The sequence below is a fragment of the Dipodomys merriami genome, unplaced genomic scaffold, assembly GCF_024711535.1.
Source record: "Dipodomys merriami isolate MVZ:Mamm:240054 unplaced genomic scaffold, mDipMer1.0.p SCAF_519, whole genome shotgun sequence".
Classification (NCBI taxonomy): domain Eukaryota; kingdom Metazoa; phylum Chordata; class Mammalia; order Rodentia; family Heteromyidae; genus Dipodomys; species Dipodomys merriami.
This window is the reverse complement of record NW_027206090.1, coordinates 323,745-342,856: the sequence shown is the minus strand read 5'-3', so window position 1 is coordinate 342,856 and position 19,112 is coordinate 323,745. Positions and strand designations below refer to the sequence as shown.

General features: G+C 70.1%; 3 protein-coding genes across 3 annotated transcripts in view; all 3 read right to left on the bottom strand.

Moving 5' to 3' along the window:
- Window positions 1-311: 311 nt before the first annotated feature.
- LOC138810998 (occludin/ELL domain-containing protein 1-like) lies at window positions 312-1,843 on the bottom strand. Its single transcript, XM_069998454.1, has 5 exons — window positions 1,601-1,843; window positions 1,021-1,325; window positions 748-913; window positions 622-675; window positions 312-528 (listed from the first exon to the last, which is right to left on the bottom strand). Exons 2-5 carry the CDS (start codon window positions 1,233-1,235, stop codon window positions 406-408), a joined length of 558 nt encoding a protein of 185 aa, XP_069854555.1. The 5' UTR covers window positions 1,236-1,325; window positions 1,601-1,843; the 3' UTR covers window positions 312-405.
- A 345-nt stretch (window positions 1,844-2,188) lies between these two features.
- On the bottom strand, window positions 2,189-4,651 carry LOC138810995 (vesicle transport protein USE1-like). The gene is made up of 8 exons (XM_069998453.1): window positions 4,293-4,651; window positions 4,035-4,084; window positions 3,851-3,929; window positions 3,611-3,763; window positions 3,254-3,266; window positions 2,935-2,962; window positions 2,606-2,780; window positions 2,189-2,393 (listed from the first exon to the last, which is right to left on the bottom strand). Exons 1-8 carry the CDS (start codon window positions 4,500-4,502, stop codon window positions 2,211-2,213), a joined length of 891 nt encoding a protein of 296 aa, XP_069854554.1. The 5' UTR covers window positions 4,503-4,651; the 3' UTR covers window positions 2,189-2,210.
- Window positions 4,652-5,299: 648 nt separating this feature from the next.
- LOC138810999 (unconventional myosin-IXb-like) overlaps window positions 5,300-19,112 on the bottom strand; it is a 51,757-nt gene continuing 37,944 nt past the window's right edge. Inside the window, exons 15-39 of the mRNA XM_069998455.1 lie at window positions 18,296-18,335; window positions 16,843-16,965; window positions 16,135-16,215; window positions 15,500-15,610; window positions 15,241-15,363; window positions 14,161-14,477; window positions 13,126-13,902; window positions 12,398-12,458; window positions 11,796-11,917; window positions 11,287-11,414; window positions 10,937-11,124; window positions 10,739-10,837; window positions 10,484-10,657; window positions 10,188-10,226; window positions 9,943-10,054; window positions 8,851-8,924; window positions 8,250-8,442; window positions 8,045-8,173; window positions 7,865-7,970; window positions 7,612-7,743; window positions 7,016-7,139; window positions 6,667-6,714; window positions 6,370-6,504; window positions 6,110-6,230; window positions 5,300-6,019 (exon numbers count right to left, since the gene is read on the bottom strand). Coding sequence (XP_069854556.1) covers window positions 5,649-6,019; window positions 6,110-6,230; window positions 6,370-6,504; window positions 6,667-6,714; window positions 7,016-7,139; window positions 7,612-7,743; window positions 7,865-7,970; window positions 8,045-8,173; window positions 8,250-8,442; window positions 8,851-8,924; window positions 9,943-10,054; window positions 10,188-10,226; window positions 10,484-10,657; window positions 10,739-10,837; window positions 10,937-11,124; window positions 11,287-11,414; window positions 11,796-11,917; window positions 12,398-12,458; window positions 13,126-13,902; window positions 14,161-14,477; window positions 15,241-15,363; window positions 15,500-15,610; window positions 16,135-16,215; window positions 16,843-16,965; window positions 18,296-18,335 — 3,928 coding nt within the window. The 3' untranslated portion in view covers window positions 5,300-5,648. The remainder of the gene's footprint in view (window positions 6,020-6,109; window positions 6,231-6,369; window positions 6,505-6,666; window positions 6,715-7,015; window positions 7,140-7,611; window positions 7,744-7,864; window positions 7,971-8,044; window positions 8,174-8,249; window positions 8,443-8,850; window positions 8,925-9,942; window positions 10,055-10,187; window positions 10,227-10,483; window positions 10,658-10,738; window positions 10,838-10,936; window positions 11,125-11,286; window positions 11,415-11,795; window positions 11,918-12,397; window positions 12,459-13,125; window positions 13,903-14,160; window positions 14,478-15,240; window positions 15,364-15,499; window positions 15,611-16,134; window positions 16,216-16,842; window positions 16,966-18,295; window positions 18,336-19,112) is intronic.

The following is a 19,112-nucleotide window of genomic DNA, read 5'->3' as shown; positions in this document are numbered from 1 at the left end:
CCAGAACCGGGGGTTTCCCGTTCAGCGCGGAGCCGTCGGGAACCCGGCCCCGTTACTCCACGGCACGCCCCGAGGCCGTGCCTTTCCGTTTGGAGGTACCGGAGTTGGAACCCGGGCGGGGCTCGACCTTGCCAGGCCAGGACTCGACCCCTGACCCCCGAGCTTCGGGATGCGCCGTGTGTCCGGGCTCCTGGCGGGTCACTGCGGGTCAGTCTCGGGGACGTTCCTGCCCGGCTGGCTTTGAACCGCGACCCTCAGATCTCAGCCCCCCGTCCCCACCTCCCCGGGCCTGGGAAAGAACTGAGCGCAGGCCGGGGGGGCTCCATGTTTATTCCCTCGGGGTGGATGGAGCCCCGGGGTCGGGGTGGGGGCACCGGGACGCGGGCGACCCCAGGCCGCCGGCGGTCAGAAGTACACGGAGGCCTCGCTGTCCTCCTGGTCGTCGAATTTCTGGATCTGGGCCTTGAGGTGCCTCAGTTTCCCCTTCAGGTAGCGACAGCGAGCCTGCTTATCCAGGAAGCCAGGGTCCTGCGGGGCGACGCCGGGAGGTGTTTGCGGCGGCGCCTCCGACGCTGGGAGGCCCGGGCGCCGGGGCCCGGCCACGACGGCGGCCCGACTCACCGTCCGCTTCTTCTCGAACTCTCTCCGGACTCGGGCCGCCACCTGGGCCTCCTCCTGCAAGAGGGGCGGAGTGGCAGCGAGGGCCGGGCGCGGGGCGGGGCGGGGCGGGGCGGGGCGGGCGCGGACCTGGCTGCGGGCGGGCGGCAGCGCCCCGAGCAGCGCCTCCAGCCGCGCCAGCCGCGCCCGCGCCGCCTCCACGTCTCCGCGCAGCTCCAGGAACTCGGCGCGCTGGTCCCGGAAGACGGCGGCGTAGCGGCGGCGGCCGCGCTCGCTGCGCAGCGCGGGGTACCTGCTGCGGGCGGGAGGGGCGCGGGAGTGGCCGGAGCCGCGTGACCCCGACCCCCGGGGCCCCAGCGTCGGGGCTCGGCCCGCGGCGTGCGCGCGCGCGCGGACACTCACAGCTCGTAGTCGGGCGCGGCGGCGGCGCGGGGCTGACGCCCCCCGGGCCCGGCCCCCGCCCGCCGCCCGGCGCCGGGGAGGGCGCGCGAGGGCAGCTCGTCCGCAAACGCGATCTTCCTGGGCCTCGCGGGCTGGCCTCGCGGCGGCGCTGTCTGCACGCGCGGCGGGAGTCCGGGGCCCGGCGCACGGGGCCGGGGGTGCTCCCGGGGGGGCATCGGCCTCGCGGAGGCGCCGCTCTGGGGTCCCCGGGCTGGCCGGCGGGGGGCGTCGGGGCCCGCGCGCGGCGGGCGCGGTCTGCGCGCGGCCTGCGGACGGCGGGGGGCGTGGTGGGCGGGAGCCCCGCCCCCTCCCCAAACGAGGCGCTCTCCCGCCCCGCCTCCGTCCCATTACGCAACCCGGAAGAGCGCCCAGCGAGCTATGACATCACCGCGCAACTCGTTGCGGGGCCGAGCCCCGACCTCCCCCCCTCCCCCCCCGGCAAGCTGTCAGAGCTGCCGCCTCCCGACGCGAGGGGCCGAGGGTCAGGCCTGGAAGGGCGCCGTCCCGGGCCTCCGGAGGACCGCGTCCCCGCCCGCGCCACCTGTCCCAGCGTCCGGCGGTCCCAGCCCGGGTCGGCTGCGGGAACGTGGCCTGAGTCCGGTGGTGGCTTCACTTCCAGCGGGACCCGACGGACTCGGGGGCGGGGCCTGCCCGCCGGGGGGCGGGGCGCCACCGCGCAGGGGCGGGGCCACACGACGCAGGGCGTGGCGTCAGCACGCGCCGCCGCGCGGGGGCGGGGCCCGGCGGGCCTCGGCGCGGCGCTTGAATCGCGGCTTGATCCCGAGTCCGGGCTCCCGCCCCGGCCCCCGCCCGCCCCCCCGAGCCCCTCCCGGCCCCCGCGGCTCGATCCCGAGTCCGGGCTCCCGCCCCGGCCCCCGCCCGCCCCCCCGAGCCCCTCCCGGCCCCCGCGGCTCGATCCCGAGTCCGGGCTCCCGCCCCGGGCCCCGCCCGCCCCCCCGAGCCCCTCCCGGCCCCCGCGGCTCGATCCCGAGTCCGGGCTCCCGCCCCGGCCCCTGCCCGCCCCCCCCCGAGCCCCTCCCGGCCCCCGCGGCTGGATCCCGAGTCCGGGCTCCCGCCCCGGCCCCTGCCCCTGCCCGCCCCGAGCCCCTCCCGGCCCCGGAGGCGGAGATGCGGGCAGGCGGCGGCGGCGTTTATTTGAGCTTGGGCATGATGCGGATGAAGAGGATCATGCTGATGAAGATGAAGCAGACGACGATGAGCATGGCCCACAGCAGCCAGTTCACCGACTTCTGCGCGTGCTGCTCCAGCCGCTCCGACTCCGTCTTCAGCTTCTCCAGGTTCTGATCGGCCATCTTCAGTGAGTGCGACAGGGTCTGTGGGGGGTCAGCGTGGGGTCAGGGGGCGGGGCCGCCCCTCCCTGCCGCCCCGGGCTCGGCCTGTGACCCCTGACCCTGGCTGAGGCTGGGCCCACGGCTGGGAGGGGAGCGGAGCTTCTGCCAAACTCGTATTCATCCCGCGAAGTCCCACTCCCGAGGCCCCGCAGCAAGCGGCTCTGGCCGCCCAGGTGAGCGCACGGTGCCCGCACCTGGTTGTCCTTCTTGATGACGCTCTGCGCGGCCAGCGTGTTGGTCTTGAGGCTCTGCGCCAGGCCCAGCATCTCCTCTGCCAGCTTTTCCTGGAGGTCCTGGTGTCGCTGCAGGACCAGGTCCAGTTCCGCTGCCGATTGCTTCTCATCGGCGGGCTTGGGGCGCGTCACCCCGCTGGGGGCACAGGGTCAGGGTGTGGACGCGAGGCGCGGGAGGGACAGGCGGTCGCGCGTCCGTCCAGCCACTCACGTCCCGGGAGGAACGTCTCCGTGCGGCCTCCGGCGGGCCCCCTTGCCCCTCCCCGCCTGCCCTACCCCAGGACACTCACGGTCGTTTCCTCACATCCGGCTGGGGCTCTAGAGGCGAAACACAGGGAGCAGGAGGAAGGAAAAGGTCGGTTTGTGTTCCCAGCCCCCTCTCCTTTGCCTGTGTGCTGCCTCTGACAACCCAGAATGTGGGCTACTGGCCGGTGGGCTCCTTGTCCTGCTTCAGAGCCCTAGCTGGAATGCCCCCCAACGGAGCCAACCTTCCCTGTATCCTGACTCCCCACAGCCCCGGGCGCCTCTGTGGCTGGCATTGGTCTTGTGAGCTGGGGTGCTGCGACCGGGGGAGCCGGGGAGGGAGGCAGCGGGGTGGGGGCCACTCACCTCCGGCCGAGTCCTGTGGGAGGAAAGACAGGCGTGAGGTCAGCCCCTTTGTTCTGTCCCCAAGTCTCTATTTTATTTCCTGTGCGGGGCTGGGCCTCCCGAGCTAGGATCGCAGGCCGAGCCCCGCCGGGCTGCCAGCCGCGCTCCTGCGCTCAGAGCGTCTCCGCTTCCACCTGGGCCCAGCGTTGTCACCCAGCTTCCCCGCCCGGCATCGAGCTGGGTCACCCTGCAGATTCCTGTGGCGACACGTGCTGGGCCTCAACCACACCCAACTCCTGCTCATCTACCGAAGCCCTGGCCACAGTGTCCGTCCCAGGCTTCGGGGCCTTGCCGTCCGAGGGTGACCCGGGAGCTCACCGCGCCCAGCAGCTCGCTCCGCATCTCGCTGGTGTACCGGGCGCGGGACTGCAGGTGCACGGTCTTGGTGGCGGGCACCCGCTCCCTGGCCGTGGTGGGCACGCGCCCGGGGGTCAGGAACTGGTTGGCGAGGGCCTTCTCGGAGGAGGAGGCCTGCGGGAGGCGAGGCCGGGGTCAGGGCCGGGCCGGGCCGGGGAGGGCGGCGGGGACCCCGGGGCCCCGGCCCCGGCCCCGGCTCACCAGCTTCTCGGCCTGCAGCATGCCCTTCAGGAAGTTCACCTTGCGCGAGTACTCGCCGAGCACCTCCGAGGCCGGCTTGCTGCGGGCGACAGGGCGAAGGAACCACCTGCCCGCGGGCCCGGCGCGGGGACGGGGACGGGCCCGAGCCCGGGGCGCCCCGCGGGACCCCGGCGGCCGCACTCACCTGGCGTGGGCCTTCAGGGCCTGCAGCATGTCCTCCAGGGCGCCCACGTACTGCGGGGACACGGGCGGGTCAGCGGCGCCGCGCCCCCGGCCCGGCTCGCCGGGGGCGGGGCCAGGGCGGGTGGGGCCGCACGCCGACGTGGCGGCGGTGGCCGGAAGGGGCGGGGCCAGGGCGGCTGTTGGGGCCCGGGGGTCCGTCCGGCCTCGTCGCCACCCTCCGGGGCGTGAGTGGTGCGCGGCCGCGCGGCGTCCCCCTCACCTTCTCCAGACGCCAGTCCTCCGGGTCCCGCTTCTCCGCTGCCATTGCCTCGCAGCGACACAGCAGCCTCACGAGATTCAGCTCCAGCCGGGACGCCACCATCGCTGGCTGCGCGTGCCCTGCCTCTTCCGCCGGCGCCATCTTAGGGATGGGCGGAAGTGCGTCTAATTGGCCTCCTTCCGGGCGGATGTGCTTCACCTTTTGGCCCATCTTTATTGTGGGCGGAAGTTCCGCGCTCTGCGTGGAGAGTCGTCGCCCCGTCCATGTTTATTTCGGGCAAAACAGCTTGCTTTCTGACAGCGTGTGAGGCCGGAGCTCTTCAGCGGGTCCCGCGGCGCCGCCCTCCCTCGCCGCTCCGCGTTCCCCGCGCGTCCCCCCGCGCCGACCCAATCCCATTCCCCTTGGAGACAATAAACCTCGCGCGACGTTTCAGAGCCCGACGGCCCCGGCCCGGCCCGCGCGCGCTTCTTGGCTGGATGGCGTCGGCTGGGCCCTGGCCGTGAGCGAACTCCAGAAGTTCGGGTCCGTCCCGGTGCGGAGACTAAACCGTCCTCAGCGCCCGGTCGCGGCCGGCCTCGCGGGGAGGGGTGTGGGGGAGCCCGGCGGGGCCCGCGGGCGGCAGGCGGGGCCGTCAGGGTCCCCGGGGTCCCCCCCGCGGGCGGCCCCGCTGACGGCCTCGGCCCGGTGGCTCCGCGCGGGCCCCGCGGGAGGGTGCGGGGGCTCGGCGGGACGCGCCGCGGCGCCCCCTGCCGGCCGGGCTGCACCGCCGTCCCTGGGCGGGCGGGGCTCGGGACCGTCGTCTGCGGGGCCTGCGCGCTGACCTCAGCTGCTCGGCCCAAGGCGGGCGCTCTACCCTCGGGCCCGCGCCACTGCCGCCTTCTCTGCTTATGGGGTGCCAGGGAACCGAACCCGGGGCCTCGTGCATGCAGCGAGACTGCCACGGAGCCGCCTTCCCAGCCGCCCGCGGCCTCCTCCCGGGAGCCCATGGAGTCGCACGCGTCTCTCAGGCACTTGTTTATTGTACACGGCCGCGGCCCCCTTGGTCCCGCCCCCTCGGGGCTCCCGCCGGGGCCCCCCTCGAGGCAGGGCCGGTCCGACCCGGCTGGTCCAGGCCCCGGCGCGGGGCGGGGGCGGGGGCCACACCCCCGGGCGCCCGGGTCTCCCCGGCTCCCGCGTCCCAGTCCCGGCACCCGGGGGGCGCGGGGCAGCGCCGGGCCGGGCCGCGTGTCCGGCGCCTCGTGGAGCGGGAGGCCGGCGCTCGTGCGGCGTGCAGTGACCCGGACACCCGGTCCTCCGTGGCAACTACGCAGTCCGCGACGACGGGCAGCAGGAGCGGGAGGGGCGCGGGCCCGCGCGTCAGCCGTCGGCCGGGCCGGCGTCGGGGGGCAGGCAGTACATCGGGGGGTCCGAGTACCTCCGCAGGGCGGCGGGGGGCGCGGCGGCCCGGTCGGCCGGCTCCGGGGCCCAGAGCGCGGGCGGGAGGGCTCCCGCGGCGGCGTAGACGGAGCGCACGAGGTCGGGGCGGCGTGCGGGCGGCTCGCGGCGCCGCGCGGCCAGGCCGGGCGGGAGCTTGATGTTGGCGGTGGGCAGCACGGGCGTCCGGCGCGGCGTCTTCACTCTGACCGTGATGAAGGACGGCGGCCTTCGTGGCGGGGCCGCGGCCTCCGCGGGGCGGGGGCGCGGGGCGGGCGCGCCGGGGCGGGGGGGGCGCGGGCGCGGGGGGCCCTTGGGGAGAGACGCGGGGTTACGCCGCGTCGGGGCGCGCGCGGGGCCGGGCCGGCGGACGCGCGGGCCGCACCCACCTCAGTACTGACCTTCGCCGGCCGCGCGCGCCGCGCGCTCCTCCAGCAGGCTCTCGGTGCTGGCCGACGCCTCCGAGTCCGCGTTCTCCTCGTCCGAGCCCCGCGGGTCCAGCTCGGGCAGCCGGTACGTGATGTCCTCCCTGCGGACGGCCGGCCGGGTGAGCAGGCGCGCCCGGGGGCGGGGGCGGGGAGGGGGGGACGGGGAGGGGGGACGGGGGAACGGGGGGGGCGGAGGGGGGATGGGGGAACGGGGGGGGCGGAGGGGGCCGGGGCACTTGCTTCTCCTCCTTGATGGACTGGATGCGCTCCAGGAGCATCTCCTTCTCCCGGTCCTCGTCGCCGCCCGCCGCCGCCTCCTCGCGCAGCGCCTCGGGGCCGCCGGGCCCGGCCGCGGCCTTGGGGCTCCGCGTCTGAAAGGGAGGCGCGGGGTAGCGGGCGGGAGGGACGGGCCGGCCGGCCCCGGTTAGTGGCCCTCGCTCGGAGGGGCGCCGCCCCAGCATGCACTTCCGGGAGGTTAGAACCCGCGGCGGGCGCCGCCAGGGGACATGCACCGCCGCCGAGCGCGTACATACCAGGACCCCCTCATAGGGAGACGAGAACCCCAGTTTGAAGGGCCAGGGCTGGGGGAGAGATGAGCACAGGGTGAACGGGCGCGGGAGCCCTGCGGGGTGAGGCCCCGCCTCCTCCCCGCCTAGGCTTGAAGCGGGAGTGGACACCCACCAAGGAGGACGGGAAGTTCCCGCCCCAGGGCCTAGCCACTGGCCGGCCCGAGGCCCCGCCCCCAGCCGAGCCGAGGCCCCGCCCTCCGCAACCAGGCGCCCTCCCTCCCTCCCCTTAGTCCTTGGCAGGCCACCGGAGGCCCCGCCCCTTATAGCCATGGCGGGCCACGCCCCCACCGGCCACGCCCCCACCGGAGCTCACCGCGTGCTGCCGCAGGAGCGAGAGCCTGCGGAAGGCGATGCTCTCCGCGGCCTCCAGCTGGCTGATGTCCTCCATCTTCACCCTGTACTTCCGCATCTGCTCTTTGATCAGCATCTCCACGCACCTGCGGGACCGAGGGAGGGGCCCGGTCACCCCTGCTCTGAAGGAGGCTGCCCGGGAGGGTGGCACCCCCGTGGTCTGCAGGTCGGGGCCCTCACCCCCCACATAAGTACGGGATGGAGAGGCTGAGCGCCTCACAAGCAGAGGAGGTGTGCTGGTCAGGCAGCGGAACCCGGCCTGCGGTGGCCAGTCAGTGCCGGGTGGACTTGGTCAGACACTCAGCCCAAACTGACCTCTGGCATCAGTGCAGGAGGGAGGGTGGGGGACGGATGGACTCGGGCAGGGCACTCGCTCTGCATGTGCATGTGCATGTGCAGGCCGGCACCCCACACATGAATGGGGGCAACGGTAAAAACAGAGCTCAATGACGCAGAGCTCCGTCGGAGCTGGCTGGGCTCTGGGCATCTTTCCAGGTTTTTCTATGGCGGCGGTGTGGAGGGGTGGAGCGGGCAGGGGTCCCCAGGCCCGGCACTCACATGGTGATCTTGAGCACGTCCTTCATGCTTGTCAGCGGGTCCGAGGTGTCGGGGCAACGCAGCAGGCAGGGCGCGAAGATGATGGCCAGGGCCCCGGGCGACATGCGGTTCACATCCTCCAGCAGGGCCACCCTATTTGGCCACCGACAGTCAGGGGCTGCAGGGCTGGGGGGGCCACGTGGGGGTCTAGGGGCACAGCCCTGGGGCTCCGGGGCTGGGGTGGGGCACCACACGGGGGTCTGGGGGCACTTGCTTGACCAGGTGGAAGATGAGCCGCTCCAGGGCCGTGTGGTTGGCCTCGGGCAGGTGCTCCAGGACGGCGTAGATGGCGGCCAGCTGTTCCTGCTTCTCTGGTAGCTCTGGGGAGGCCACGGCAGTTACCCCGGGCCCTGGGGCCGGTGCCCAACCCGGGCCACCCGCGGGCGCCGCTCACCCACAGCGCGCAGGAAATCGCCGTACTGCGCGAAGGTCATGAGCGGCTCCGGCAGCTCCCGCAGCCACTGCTTCAGGACGCCGGTGATGGCGTGGATGGGAAAGTCCTCCAGCTTCACGGCGGCCGGGTCTGTGGGGCCAGGCCGGGTGAGCGGGCCCGCATCCCCCCACACCGGGGGTGCCAGGCCGGGGCCCACCGCGCCCACCTGTCTGCAGCGCCTGCCGCAGCTCCCGCGTCCGGTTGGCTGCGCCTGACTTGCGGTAGAGGCCCTCGGTGTACAGGCCATGCATTTCCACGTGTTCCAGAAGCTTCTCCAGCACCACGGGCACGGAGGCTTTGTCACTGGTCAGGCTGCCCACGCACACTCCGAAGTGGCCCGGCTCAGCGCCGGGCTCGGCCTGACATGTCAGGGTGAGGGGTGCGGGGTGAGGGGAGGGGTGAGGCCTGGGCGGGTGGCAGCCACAGGCGGCTCTGCCCTGGCTGCACAGCTGGCTGGGGTGCCGGTGCGGGGGGCGGCCTGCAGGCCCTGGGCGGGGGCGACAGCTGCCCAAGCCTCCAACGGCCGCCGCTCTGCTGCCCCGTGCGGAAACTCAGCTCTGTGCAGGGATGCGGCTGCTCAGGCCCGCACGCGACCCTTCCAAAGGGACGCAGGACTGGGGGACAATCTTCCCCCCTTCGCCTAGGAGCACAAGGACCCCTCCCGCCGTACCCCGTGCCTGCCGCCCCCCTCCTGCTGTACCCCGTGCCTGCCGCCCCCCTCCTGCTGTACCCCATGCCTGCCGCGCCCCGCGTCCGGGGACACCCACCTTCCTCCCGCTTATGTAGGAGCAGTAGCTCTGAATCTTGTGCACACACTTCTTGTGGCAGGTCATCTTGCACACTAGGAGGTCATATGGTCACCACGGGTGTGTTGGAGACCCCAGGTGTCTGAGGCTCCCCTCCCCACCCTGTGGGGAGGGGTCAGGCAGCTGCTGTGCTGGACGTGGGGGGGGGATGAGGGGGAGATTTGGGGATCTCGCTGAGGGGACTTCAGGGCTCTACTATGCCTGGGTGTCCGTGTCCCCTAGGGAGCATGGTGGGGGGGGCAGGAGGACAGGGGTCAGAGTGGGAGCACTGAGGATCATGGCCCCGCGGCAGGGGGGCTAGGGGGGAGCGGCCGTGGAGGGAGGGCTGGGGGGGCGGCCGCGGAGGGAGGGCTGGGGGGGCGGCTGCGGAGGGAGGGCTGGGGGGGCGGCTGCGGAGGGAGGGCTGGGGGGCGGCTGCGGAGGGAGGGCTGGGGGGCGGCTGCGGAGGGAGGGCTGGGGGGGGGCTGCGGAGGGAGGGCTGGGGGGCGGCTGCGGAGGGAGGGCTGGGGGGGCTGTGGAGGGAGGGCTGGGGGGCGGCTGCGGAGGGAGGGCTGGGGGGCGGCTGCGGAGGGAGGGCTGGGGGGGCTGTGGAGGGAGGGCTGGGGGGCGGCTGCGGAGGGAGGGCTGGGGGGCGGCTGCGGAGGGAGGGCTGGGGGGGCTGTGGAGGGAGGGCTGGGGGGGCGGCTGCGGAGGGAGGGCTGGGGGGGCTGTGGAGGGAGGGCTGGGGGGCGGCTGCGGAGGGAGGGCTGGGGGGCGGCTGTGGAGGGAAGGCTGGGGGGGCTGCTGTGGAGGGAGGGCTGGGGGGCGGCTGTGGAGGGAGGGCTGGGGGGCGGCTGTGGAGGGAGGGCTGGGGGGCGGCTGTGGAGGGAGGGCTGGGGGGGCTGTGGAGGGAGGGCTGGGGGGCGGCTGCGGAGGGAGGGCTGGGGGGGCTGTGGAGGGAGGGCTGGGGGGCGGCTGCGGAGGGAGGGCTGGGGGGCGGCTGCGGAGGGAGGGCTGGGGGGCGGCTGCGGAGGGAGGGCTGGGGGCCGGCTGCGGAGGGAGGGCCGCGCTCACCACTGCACAGCAGCGCCTTGTCCATGAGCCAGATGTAGGAGAGACACTGCTCGCACGACTGCGGGATGCTCACTTGGTAGCTGGCAAACACGTGCCCGTTGTGCTCCTGGACCTGGAGGGTGGGGCAGCTGAGCACGTGCCCGGCCCTCCCCCCGCCCCCTCCCAGGCGACTCTACTCCTGGGCAGTGAGACAATTCACACCCCAAACACACGTGTGTGCACACACACCCAGGATCAGTACTCACAGCACGCTCCTGTTTCCGCTTCTTCTTCTGAGCTTTGCCCTGGTTAGGACACACAAGGTTGGCCTGGTGACCAGGGGACGCCCTAGGAACCCCAAATGTCCAGCACCCCAATGCCCGCCCACCTAGAAACCCTTGAAGCAGAAAAGAAGCCGTGAGGGGTTTGTGTGTGTGTGTGGGGGGGAGGGAGGGGCAGAGGTAGGCGTGGCCACCACGGGAGGTGGGGCCAGGAGGGAGGGTGTGGCCAGGCATGGGCGTGGCCCAGGCCAGGTGGGCGTAGCTCGAGCGCCAGGACTCACTTTAGCAGGCTCGAAGTCGTTCTTGGTGTAGCCGCGAGTGAACTCGTCCAGCAGGGACTGGAAGAGGTTAAGGACTAGGTTGGTGTCCTTCTGGCCGCGCTCGGTGGCCAGGTTGTTGACAACGATCTGGTAGTTCTCCATCAGGTCCTTGTAGCCCACGTGGATCTTCCCATTCTGCGGGGACACAAGGTGTCAGCCCCACAGCCGGGAGGGGGCTGCAGAAGAGATGGGGGGGCCCGCCGGGAGGTCACGTACGGGGACAGAGTACATGGTCTTGATGTTGCTCCTGAATGTTTCAGTGGCTTCGATAAACAGGCTCTCAATGGGGGTCTTCTGGGAGCGCAGGTCGTTGATCTGCAGGAAGAGGAGTGAGCTCCTGGCCGGGCCCCCCCCCAGCCAGGCCAGGCCTGCCTCCACGGGGCCGGCCTCCCCCAGGCCCTGCCGTCTGCTAACCTTGTTGAGCAGGAACTCGTCCAGGAACTTGAGCTCATTGGCGTTGGTGATCTTGCGGTACACCGATTCCCGCCACTTCTCGGACACGGTGATCTTGCCGACCTTGAGGTTGCGGTTCTTCTTCCCCCTGCCCCCAGCCTCCTTGCTTTGTCTCTCGCCTGCGAGCCGGTGCTGCTGGCTGGAGGGCGCTGGGGGTTGCAGAGCAGGGGTGAGGGGAGGGGGGTTCAGGGAAGGGCACTGGCCAGCTTGGGGGTGCCAGTCAGAAACAGGAAGCCAGGACCCCCAACCACAGGCCTCTGTCTGTGGCCAGAAATCCCCACCCCCAGCTCTGTGCCCAGGGCCTAGCCAACCTTCTAGATTCTTCTTCACAGTGGCTTCCAGAACAGCCGGCCCAGAGGCCACATCCTCCATCTCCTCTACGTCCAGGCTGTATTTTTTGTCCTTGGTCTTATGCAGGAAGAGTCTCTTAAAGGTGGATCTAGAAGAGGAAAAAAAGTGTGGTTTCTTTTCTTGCTTTTCTCAGGCTGTGGCCTGGGCTGGCTCTGAGCTCCTGCCTTTAAGAGATCTTGCTGCCCAGCCTCCCACCAGGCTGTGCCCTCACTGTTAAGTGTTTTCCTTTAAGCCATGGGTAGCCTAGCCCTGACTAGCTTCACCAGCAAGGACTCTGCCTAATTTTAAAGAAAGGGGGACAACTGGGTACAGGGGCACAGCTCAGGGGCAGAACTCTGGCCTTGCCTTCCCGAGGCCCTGGGCTCCGTGCCCGGCCCTGGCGAAGGGGAGATGCCATCGCATCTCTCTTCCGTAAGTGGCGAAGTGAGAGAGATCCCGTCTACTTCTCCGCGCCCCCTGGGCCCCTTACTTGGAGTCTAGCTGGGAGCCTGGGGACAGCCCAGTGTCGGGGCCAGCGGACGCGTCGCCCGACTTCTTCTTGTGGATCGCAGCCTTCTTGGAGCTTGACTGGCCATCGGTTTCGGCAAGAGACTGCAAACAGCGCAGGGAGGGCTGGTAAGGACGGGGGGCCGGGGTCGGGCCGGGTCCACACCGCACACACTACACGCCCACCGCCAACTCCACTCGTGTTTTAACTGGGGGCCACTGTGTGGCTCAAATCACTCTTCACCTTTTTTTCCAGTCCTGGGGCTTGAACTCTGGGCCTGGGTGCTGTCCCTGAGCTTCTTTGTGCTCAAGGCTAGCGCTCTACCACTTGAGCCACAGTGCCACTTCTGGCTTTTTCTGAGTAGTCTACTGGAGGTTAGTCTCACAGACCTTCCTGCCTGGGCTGGCTTTGAACTGCGATCCTGAAATCTCAGCCTCCTGAATGGTTAGGATGGCCGGAGCAAGCCACCAGCGCCAGCCACTGATCTTTCTAACCTGGCCTCCACAGTGCTGGCCCGCAGGTCTGAGCCTCAGGCTGGCCTGCCCCCCCCCCCCCCCCCGGGGCTCTGGCGGCGCTGGCATTACCTGTGTCTTGGCAGGAGACAGCCGGGAGACGTCGTTACTGGACGAGGAGCTGTGCCTCTCCCTGCAGGGCCGCAGAAACGCACGTCAGCCCAGCCTGTGCGGGCCTGGCGGCGCAGCGCGGGCCCCGGCTGGCAGGGGGAGGGCGGGGGTTTCTGGCCGGGTGGGTAGAGGTTGGGTGCTGGGGGGCTCCCTGGAGTGCACAGGAGGCCGGGGACGCTCCCACCACCATCACCAGCTGCTGCACCCTCCGCCCGCGCCCCACAGCCACACCCCAAGCCCGCATTCCTCCCCGTGTCTGCCCGCTGTCCATCCCCCGTGTACCCCCGTACTGCACGTCCCATTCCCTCCACCCCTCCCAGCACCTCCACCAAACCCATCCACCGTTCCTGTTCTATCCATCCCTGCACCACACCCACAAACCACCCACCCACCATCCCCCCCACCATCCCCCACCCACCATCCCCCCTCCACCATCCCCCCCACCATCCCCCACCCACCATCCCCCCCTCCACCCCCACCCACCATCCCCCCCACCCATCACCCCCTCCACCATCACCCACCCACCATCCCCCCCTCCACCATTCCCCCCCACCATCACCCACCCACCCATCACCCATCCACCCATCTTCTACCCATGGATGACTATTGTGCACCCCACTTGTTGATGGAACCTGAGGCCTAGGGGTGCTCATGGAGGGGGACCGAGCCCCGGGGGAGGGTGGGCTCACTCTGTGGGCGTGATGGCTCCGGGGGGCCGGGCCGGGTCGCTGAGGTCCGGGGACTGGCTCTGCCCGGCACTGGGCCCGCCGGCGCCCAGCTTCTTGCCCCGCCACAGCTCCACGGCGGCGGCCAGGCGCTCGGGGGAGGGGGGCTGGTACCGCTGGATGTGGGCGGGGCCGCTGGGGCTGCTGCTCCCCCCCTCCTGGTCTTTCAGGGCTTCGCAAGGGCTGGTGGGCGCCAGGGCCAGGCTGGTGGGCCTCTGTGGGGTGCTGGGGCTCGGGCTCCGGGCAGGGGGCGCCCCCGAGTCTCCCGAGGCCGCGGTGTCCGGCTTGACCCGCGGCTTCTCCATGGGCCACTTCCTCTCGGTGCTGTCCACGGTCTCTGCCGCCACGTCCAAGGGCGTGTCCTCCGTGACCCCCACTCTGTCCTCGGCAAGGCTCTCTCCCAGCTGCGGGACAGCCCTTCCGGAAGGTTCTCGGAGGGTGCAGTCCTCCTTACAGAGCTGGCTGTGCTTGTTCTGCAGCGCCACGTGCTCCAGCCCGCGCTGCCGGCGGGACTCCCGCTTCTCCCGGCTGCTCGGGGCTTTGTCATGGCTTTCGGCCGCCACGCTTCCCTGGGACGCGGAGTCCTTCTCGGGGGGTGGGGGTTCGGCTGGGGCCTCCACCGCCAGCGGCTCTGAGTCCTGCCGGGCGGCGGGGCCCGGCTGGTCCTGGGCGGCGCCTTCCGTGGCGGCCTCCCGCGCTTGCTCCTCGGCCTTCTTCTTCTCCAAGATCATCTGGTTAAAGCTGGTGCGAGAACAAAGGATCAGAGGCTGTGACCCACCACCCCAGAACCAAGGGAGGTCCAGCACCGCACCCCCAACCAGCATCTCCACGTGACGTCTCTGAGAGATGCTTCTGGAGGCCCAGTACAGCCTGCACGCCTGTAATTCTGGCTCCTTGGAAGGCGGCGGCAGGAGGACGGAGCTCCAGGCCCGCCAGGGCTGCAGTATGAGACCCGGGATCGACGGTGCGCGCGGTCCCCGGGTGTGTGTGGGGGCTCACCTGCGGCGCTGCAGGTGGCCGCGGCACAGGCTCTGCAGGCGGATGACGCGCTGGCGCTGCAGGCGGAAGGCCCGGCGCTGGAGGAAGCCCCGCCAGGCGGCCTGCAGCACCACGGCGGCCCGCGCCCGCGCCCGCGCCCGGCGGGCCTGGCGTGCGCGCCACAGCGCCTGCAGCAGCCGGGCCGCGCGCCGGGTGCGCAGGAAGCGGCGCCGCTCCAGGGCGGCGCGGAACCAGCTCTGCAGCAGCAGGATCTTGCGCAGGACCTCGCGGTGCAGCGTCTCCTGCAGCGCCTGCCGCTCCGTCTCCTTCAGGAAGACCTGCGAGCACACGGGACCTGGCTCAGCACCCTGGCTGCAGCCCGGGCGGGACACTGCCCGTCTGCTTCCAGAACGTTCTTCCAATACCACCAGGGGACCCAGCTCCCCCAGACGGGGCCCCTCCTGGCAGGTTCTGCCTGTCCCCTCCCCACCTCTGTACCCGTCCTGGCGCCCAGGGTCGGGCGGTGGGTTGCAGAGTTGTGGGATTTTTGCGGGCACAGTAATGCTCCACCACCACGGCCTTCCTCCCCACAGGCGCATTTAGCTCGGCCTCTGCCCTTGGCCAGTGGGCTGGGGGAGGGGGCTGCGGTGGCCGTGCGTGGAGCACTCGTTCTCAGCGGAGGGGTGCGTGTCTAGCATGGGCAGGGCCCTGCTTGCATCCCCTACTGAACAAACAATGCCGACAAGACCTCGAAACGCCCGAAAGAGACGGCTTGGGAGACCCGCCGCTGGCACCGCACCGTGGCTGCGTGGGCCGTCTCGCAAGGGAGGGGGTGCGGGGTGGGGGGTGCACGGCAGCGTGGAGGTGGTGGGGCCGGTACCAAGCAGGGCTCTGCGAGAAGTCATCGCATCTCTGGGATTGGTGTGGTTCTCCTGGGACCCATCAGTCCGCTCGAGAGCAGGTAGTTATGAGAGTCTGACGCCAGCACATCTCTGGCTCCGGTCTCGCCATGTGACCTTTGCTGCGTGTGCCCCAACACCGCGTGCTGTGACCCCCCCCCCAGGGGCCAGGGGAAGCATGGGGAGGGCGTGGCGGGCTGACCTTGGTCCTCCCGATCTGGTAGTTCCTTTTGTCCACCTGCATCCTCTCCAGCAGGGCCGCGATGGCCTCTCTGCAGGGCTGGGCGTTCTTGGGCAACAGAACCTGGAACTGCTCTGTGAAGTCCTGGGGTGCGGGCAGGGTGGGGACAGGGCCGGGAGTGAGCTTCCGGCCGGCGAGAGCCCCGCCCCCAGCCCCGTGGGTGCAGCTGGCACGGGCGCAGGGGGGCCCGCGGGTCCTGCGTGCGGCGCGGCGCGGCTACCTGGAAGGTGTACTTGGCGCTGTAGCCGGAGCGGCGGATGCGCACGGTCTCCAGCATGCCGGTGTAGCGCAGCTGCTGCAGCACCAGCTCCTCGTCGAAACACAGTTCTTTCTAGAATGGCATGCGGGGGGTCAGGGGGGGAAACCGAGGCAGCCACGCCCCGGAGGCCCAGGCCCGGGCCCTGGGGGGACAGGGCTGGACCGCAGCAGCCTCTTCTCTCTGCGCCTGTGGTTTTGAGCCGGGCTTGCTCTGTGACCCAGGCTGGCCTTGGTCACCATGCTCTGGCTTGGATTACAGGCGGGCCCCACATGCCCCTTCCTCCAAAGCCTGCTGGCCCCTGACAGGTCTTTCCTGACAGACCTGAACTCAGGCTTGTACTCAGCTTCTGCCAGTGAGGCACGGTGTGGGGGGGGGATGCTGGGGACCGGCAGCCTGGGTACCCCCAGTCCCTAGCCCCTGCCTGCATGTTCCCTGCACCGGCTGTTTCTGGGGCATGTGAAGGGCAGCCCCTCCCCCCAGTGCAGCACAGATGCGTTACTGGACACCCTCCTCCTAACCCACCCCACAGCCCATGGATCCGGGGCTATCTCGGGGGTGTGGGTACCCTCTGCCCCTGATGCCTGCCAGCCACACACCTTCTCGGCATTGGAGCGGATGCAGCGGATGAAGAAGGGCTCGGCCTGGCCCAGGGCCTCCAGGAGCTTGTTCAGGGATGTCTGCGGGGGGGGGGGGGGGGGGGGGGCACGGCGCCGGTGAGCTGGGCCGCACGGGAGCCACCGGCCCTGGGGGCACCGCACGTGGACAGGGCAGCCGCTGGGTGTCCCCGGGCTGGCAAGCACCCGTTCCAGAGCCACCTGTGCCCTGGCCCTGGTGGCAGCAGGCAGGGCGGGGCCAGGCGAGTCCCGGGGACTGGGGTGGGGGTGCCTGGGGGAGCAGCTTCTGTCAGCCCCGCGGGGGGACAGAACCAGGACCCTGCTCCTGAGCCACGACCCGAGCCACCACCCGGGCCACCATCTGCTGCTTCTCAGGACTTCTAAAGGGCCGGACTCGGCACTGGGCTCTGGGTTCAATCCCTCCCACCAGAAGAAAAGGAAATGATGATGTCACCGCTGAAGAGCCGAGGATGAGGGGTAGGGAGGAGTGGAAACATTCACTAGGGGATGCCTCGAAAACAATGTCTCTGAGCTTCCTGGCAGTCAGGGAGACAAGGGCAACATGACCTAAGGACAGGGTTGGGTGGCTCTGGACCAGGGCATGGTTGGCACTGGGGGTGGAGCAGGGGTGTGTGTGTGCGTGTGTGTGTGGGGGATGGTGGTGGTGGAGAGGCTTGCGGGCACCCTCACCTGGAACTGAGCGCTGATGCTGGGTGGCTTCTTCTTCTTGTGCAGGTGCAGCAGCGACTTGGTGGTGCGGTCATGCAGTGTCATGCTGATGATGAGCTTCAGGGACTTGGAGTCCAGAAGGTTCTAGGACAGAGACACGGGGTCCGGCCTGCCCTCCGCCAGGCACGGCCAGGGGAAGGAGCGGGGCCTGGCATGTGCTGGGGGGACGTGCTGCCCACCGGGCACCTCAGCTCCGCTCTGGGATGGCTGTGGGGGCCACCGCTGCCGGCCTCCCCCTGGGAGCCCCCCGCGGAACTCCCCTTCTCCCGGCCAGCCTCCGCAGTGCTGGGAGTGCGGCAGGTGCCACCATACCCGGCAAGGGATGTGCTCCGAGGGCAGGCGGCGAGCCACAGCGGGCGGCGCTACACGGCGAGCTGGTGCGCACAGCAAGCCTGGGCCCACCCTGCACACGGTGCGCATGTGCACGTGCGCACCCCAAGTCTGGCAGCCTGCTGGTTTTAGGAATTTTGTGGTAGGGGACAATGAAAAGGATTTTGTTTGGGTTCGTTCTGGGTCTTGGACTCCGGGCCTGGTGCCGAGCCTCGGCTCTTCAGCAGCAGGCGAGCCTCAGATCTCAGCCTCCCGAGTGGCTCGAATGCAGGCGCGAGCGCCGGCGCCCAGTGAATTTTTGTAATTTTCTCTTCCCTGGCTCTCTGTTCTTAGGGGCCGTGGTCCTGAACTCGGGGCTTTGTACTTCCCAGGCAGGTGCTCTACTGCTGAGCCATGCCTCTAGTCCCAGGCTTTTTTGGAAAACTTGAGAGTCTCCCCAAGTAGCTTGGGTGGGTGAGCTGGCTGTGGGGGCGGCCTCAGCCCCAGGCGTGGGATGACAGGCGGGAGCAGCTCACCGCTGCGACGCCCTGACACAGCCCCGCCCCGCCCATGGTGCACGCGTGTCGGCAGGGGACCAGGGCTCGAAGCCAACCGCAGCCACCACAGACGTGGCTCCAGTACCATGGGTTTGCTGTGGGCGGGGAGCCTATCTCTGCAGATCCTCCAAATGAGAAAGCGCCCCCAGGATGGGCTTGCCCCATCCAGGCCTACAGCGGGGGACAAAGCCCTGTCCATGGCCCGTGGGTGGAGGAGACACCCCCAGACTGTGTGTGTGTATATGTGTATGCACGTATGCATGTGTGTACGTATGCATGTGTGTACGTATGCATGTGTGTACGTATGCATGTGTGTATGTATGCATGTGTGTACGTATGCATGTGTGTACGTATGCATGTGTGTATGTATGCATGTGTGTACGTATGCACGCGTGTACGTATGCATGTATGTACGTATGCATGTGTATGAACGTGGGTGCGCTGCCGCCCAGCCACGGAAGAGGGCGCTGTGTGCGGAAGGCCTGAAGGGAGCTGCTGTGGCAAGGGCCCCCAGCCCCGCCCCGCCCCCGAGTTTTCGCCGGCTTTACCTTGGGAATGATCTGCTTTTGTTTGGTACCTTTACTCTTCCTGTCAAAACAGTAAAAACGGGATTGTGAACAACAGGGGCCAGGCGGGTGGGGTGGGGTTAGTCCAGCAAGCCACCCTGGCGGGTTAGATCACGACGGACAGACACACAGACAGACAGAGACAGAGAGAGGGAGGGAGGGGGGAGAGAGAGAGGACAGAACAGTGAACCAGCGCCCCAGGGCAGCCCGGTGCCCAGCACTGCCTCTCCAAGGCCCTGCTCTGCCCCTGTGCTCTGTGGCAGGAGAGGGGGAAGCTGGGGGGGACCCCCTGACCCCTTGGGGGCTACACCTGTGTGGACAGGAGAGGGGAGCGAGTCTGGGGCTGGGGCAGGGACCGTGCTTAGCAACCCGCAGCGTGGACTGTGCTACAGCGGCAGCAGCTCCTGCCTGTAATCCCAGCGCGGGCAGAAGCTGGCAAGACCCTGTCCTCAGCAGCCAGCCAGGTGTGACGGGCTCGCTTGTCATCCCAGCTACCCGAGAGGGTGAAGGTCGGAGGACCGGGGTCGGAGGCTGGCCTGGGCAAAAAACAACGTGAGCAAAGAACGGGGGGCTGGGCCAGGTGGCAGAGGCTTCCTACAGCAAACCCACGCCGGGACTCCAGCTCCAGCACCACAAGCAAAGAATCAGAAAGAGAGCAGGGCAGGGCAAGTGTCTGCCGGGCCAGTGGTTAAGTTCTAGAAAGAACCTGTGTCTATGCTGGGCCATACTGTTAGCACTGGGTCTGCTTAGGGACTCGGCCCTGGGTTTGAACCAGAGCCTTCTTGATTACCAGGTGAGA

Excerpts from the sequence above, each read along its gene's own strand:
- LOC138810998 (XM_069998454.1), bottom strand. The coding sequence starts at position 1,235 with ATGCCCCCCCGGGAGCACCCCCGGCCCCGTGCGCCGGGCCCCGGACTC. Across the intron at positions 914-1,020 it reads GCCGCGCCCGACTACGAGCT|CAGGTACCCCGCGCTGCGCA; the intron begins GTGAGTGTCCGC and ends TCCCGCCCGCAG. Across the intron at positions 529-621 it reads AGTTCGAGAAGAAGCGGACG|GACCCTGGCTTCCTGGATAA; the intron begins GTGAGTCGGGCC and ends GTCGCCCCGCAG.
- LOC138810995 (XM_069998453.1), bottom strand. The coding sequence starts at position 4,502 with ATGGGCCAAAAGGTGAAGCACATCCGCCCGGAAGGAGGCCAATTAGAC. Across the intron at positions 3,930-4,034 it reads GCCCTGAAGGCCCACGCCAG|CAAGCCGGCCTCGGAGGTGC; the intron begins GTGAGTGCGGCC and ends TGTCGCCCGCAG. Across the intron at positions 3,764-3,850 it reads TGCTGCAGGCCGAGAAGCTG|GCCTCCTCCTCCGAGAAGGC; the intron begins GTGAGCCGGGGC and ends CGCCTCCCGCAG.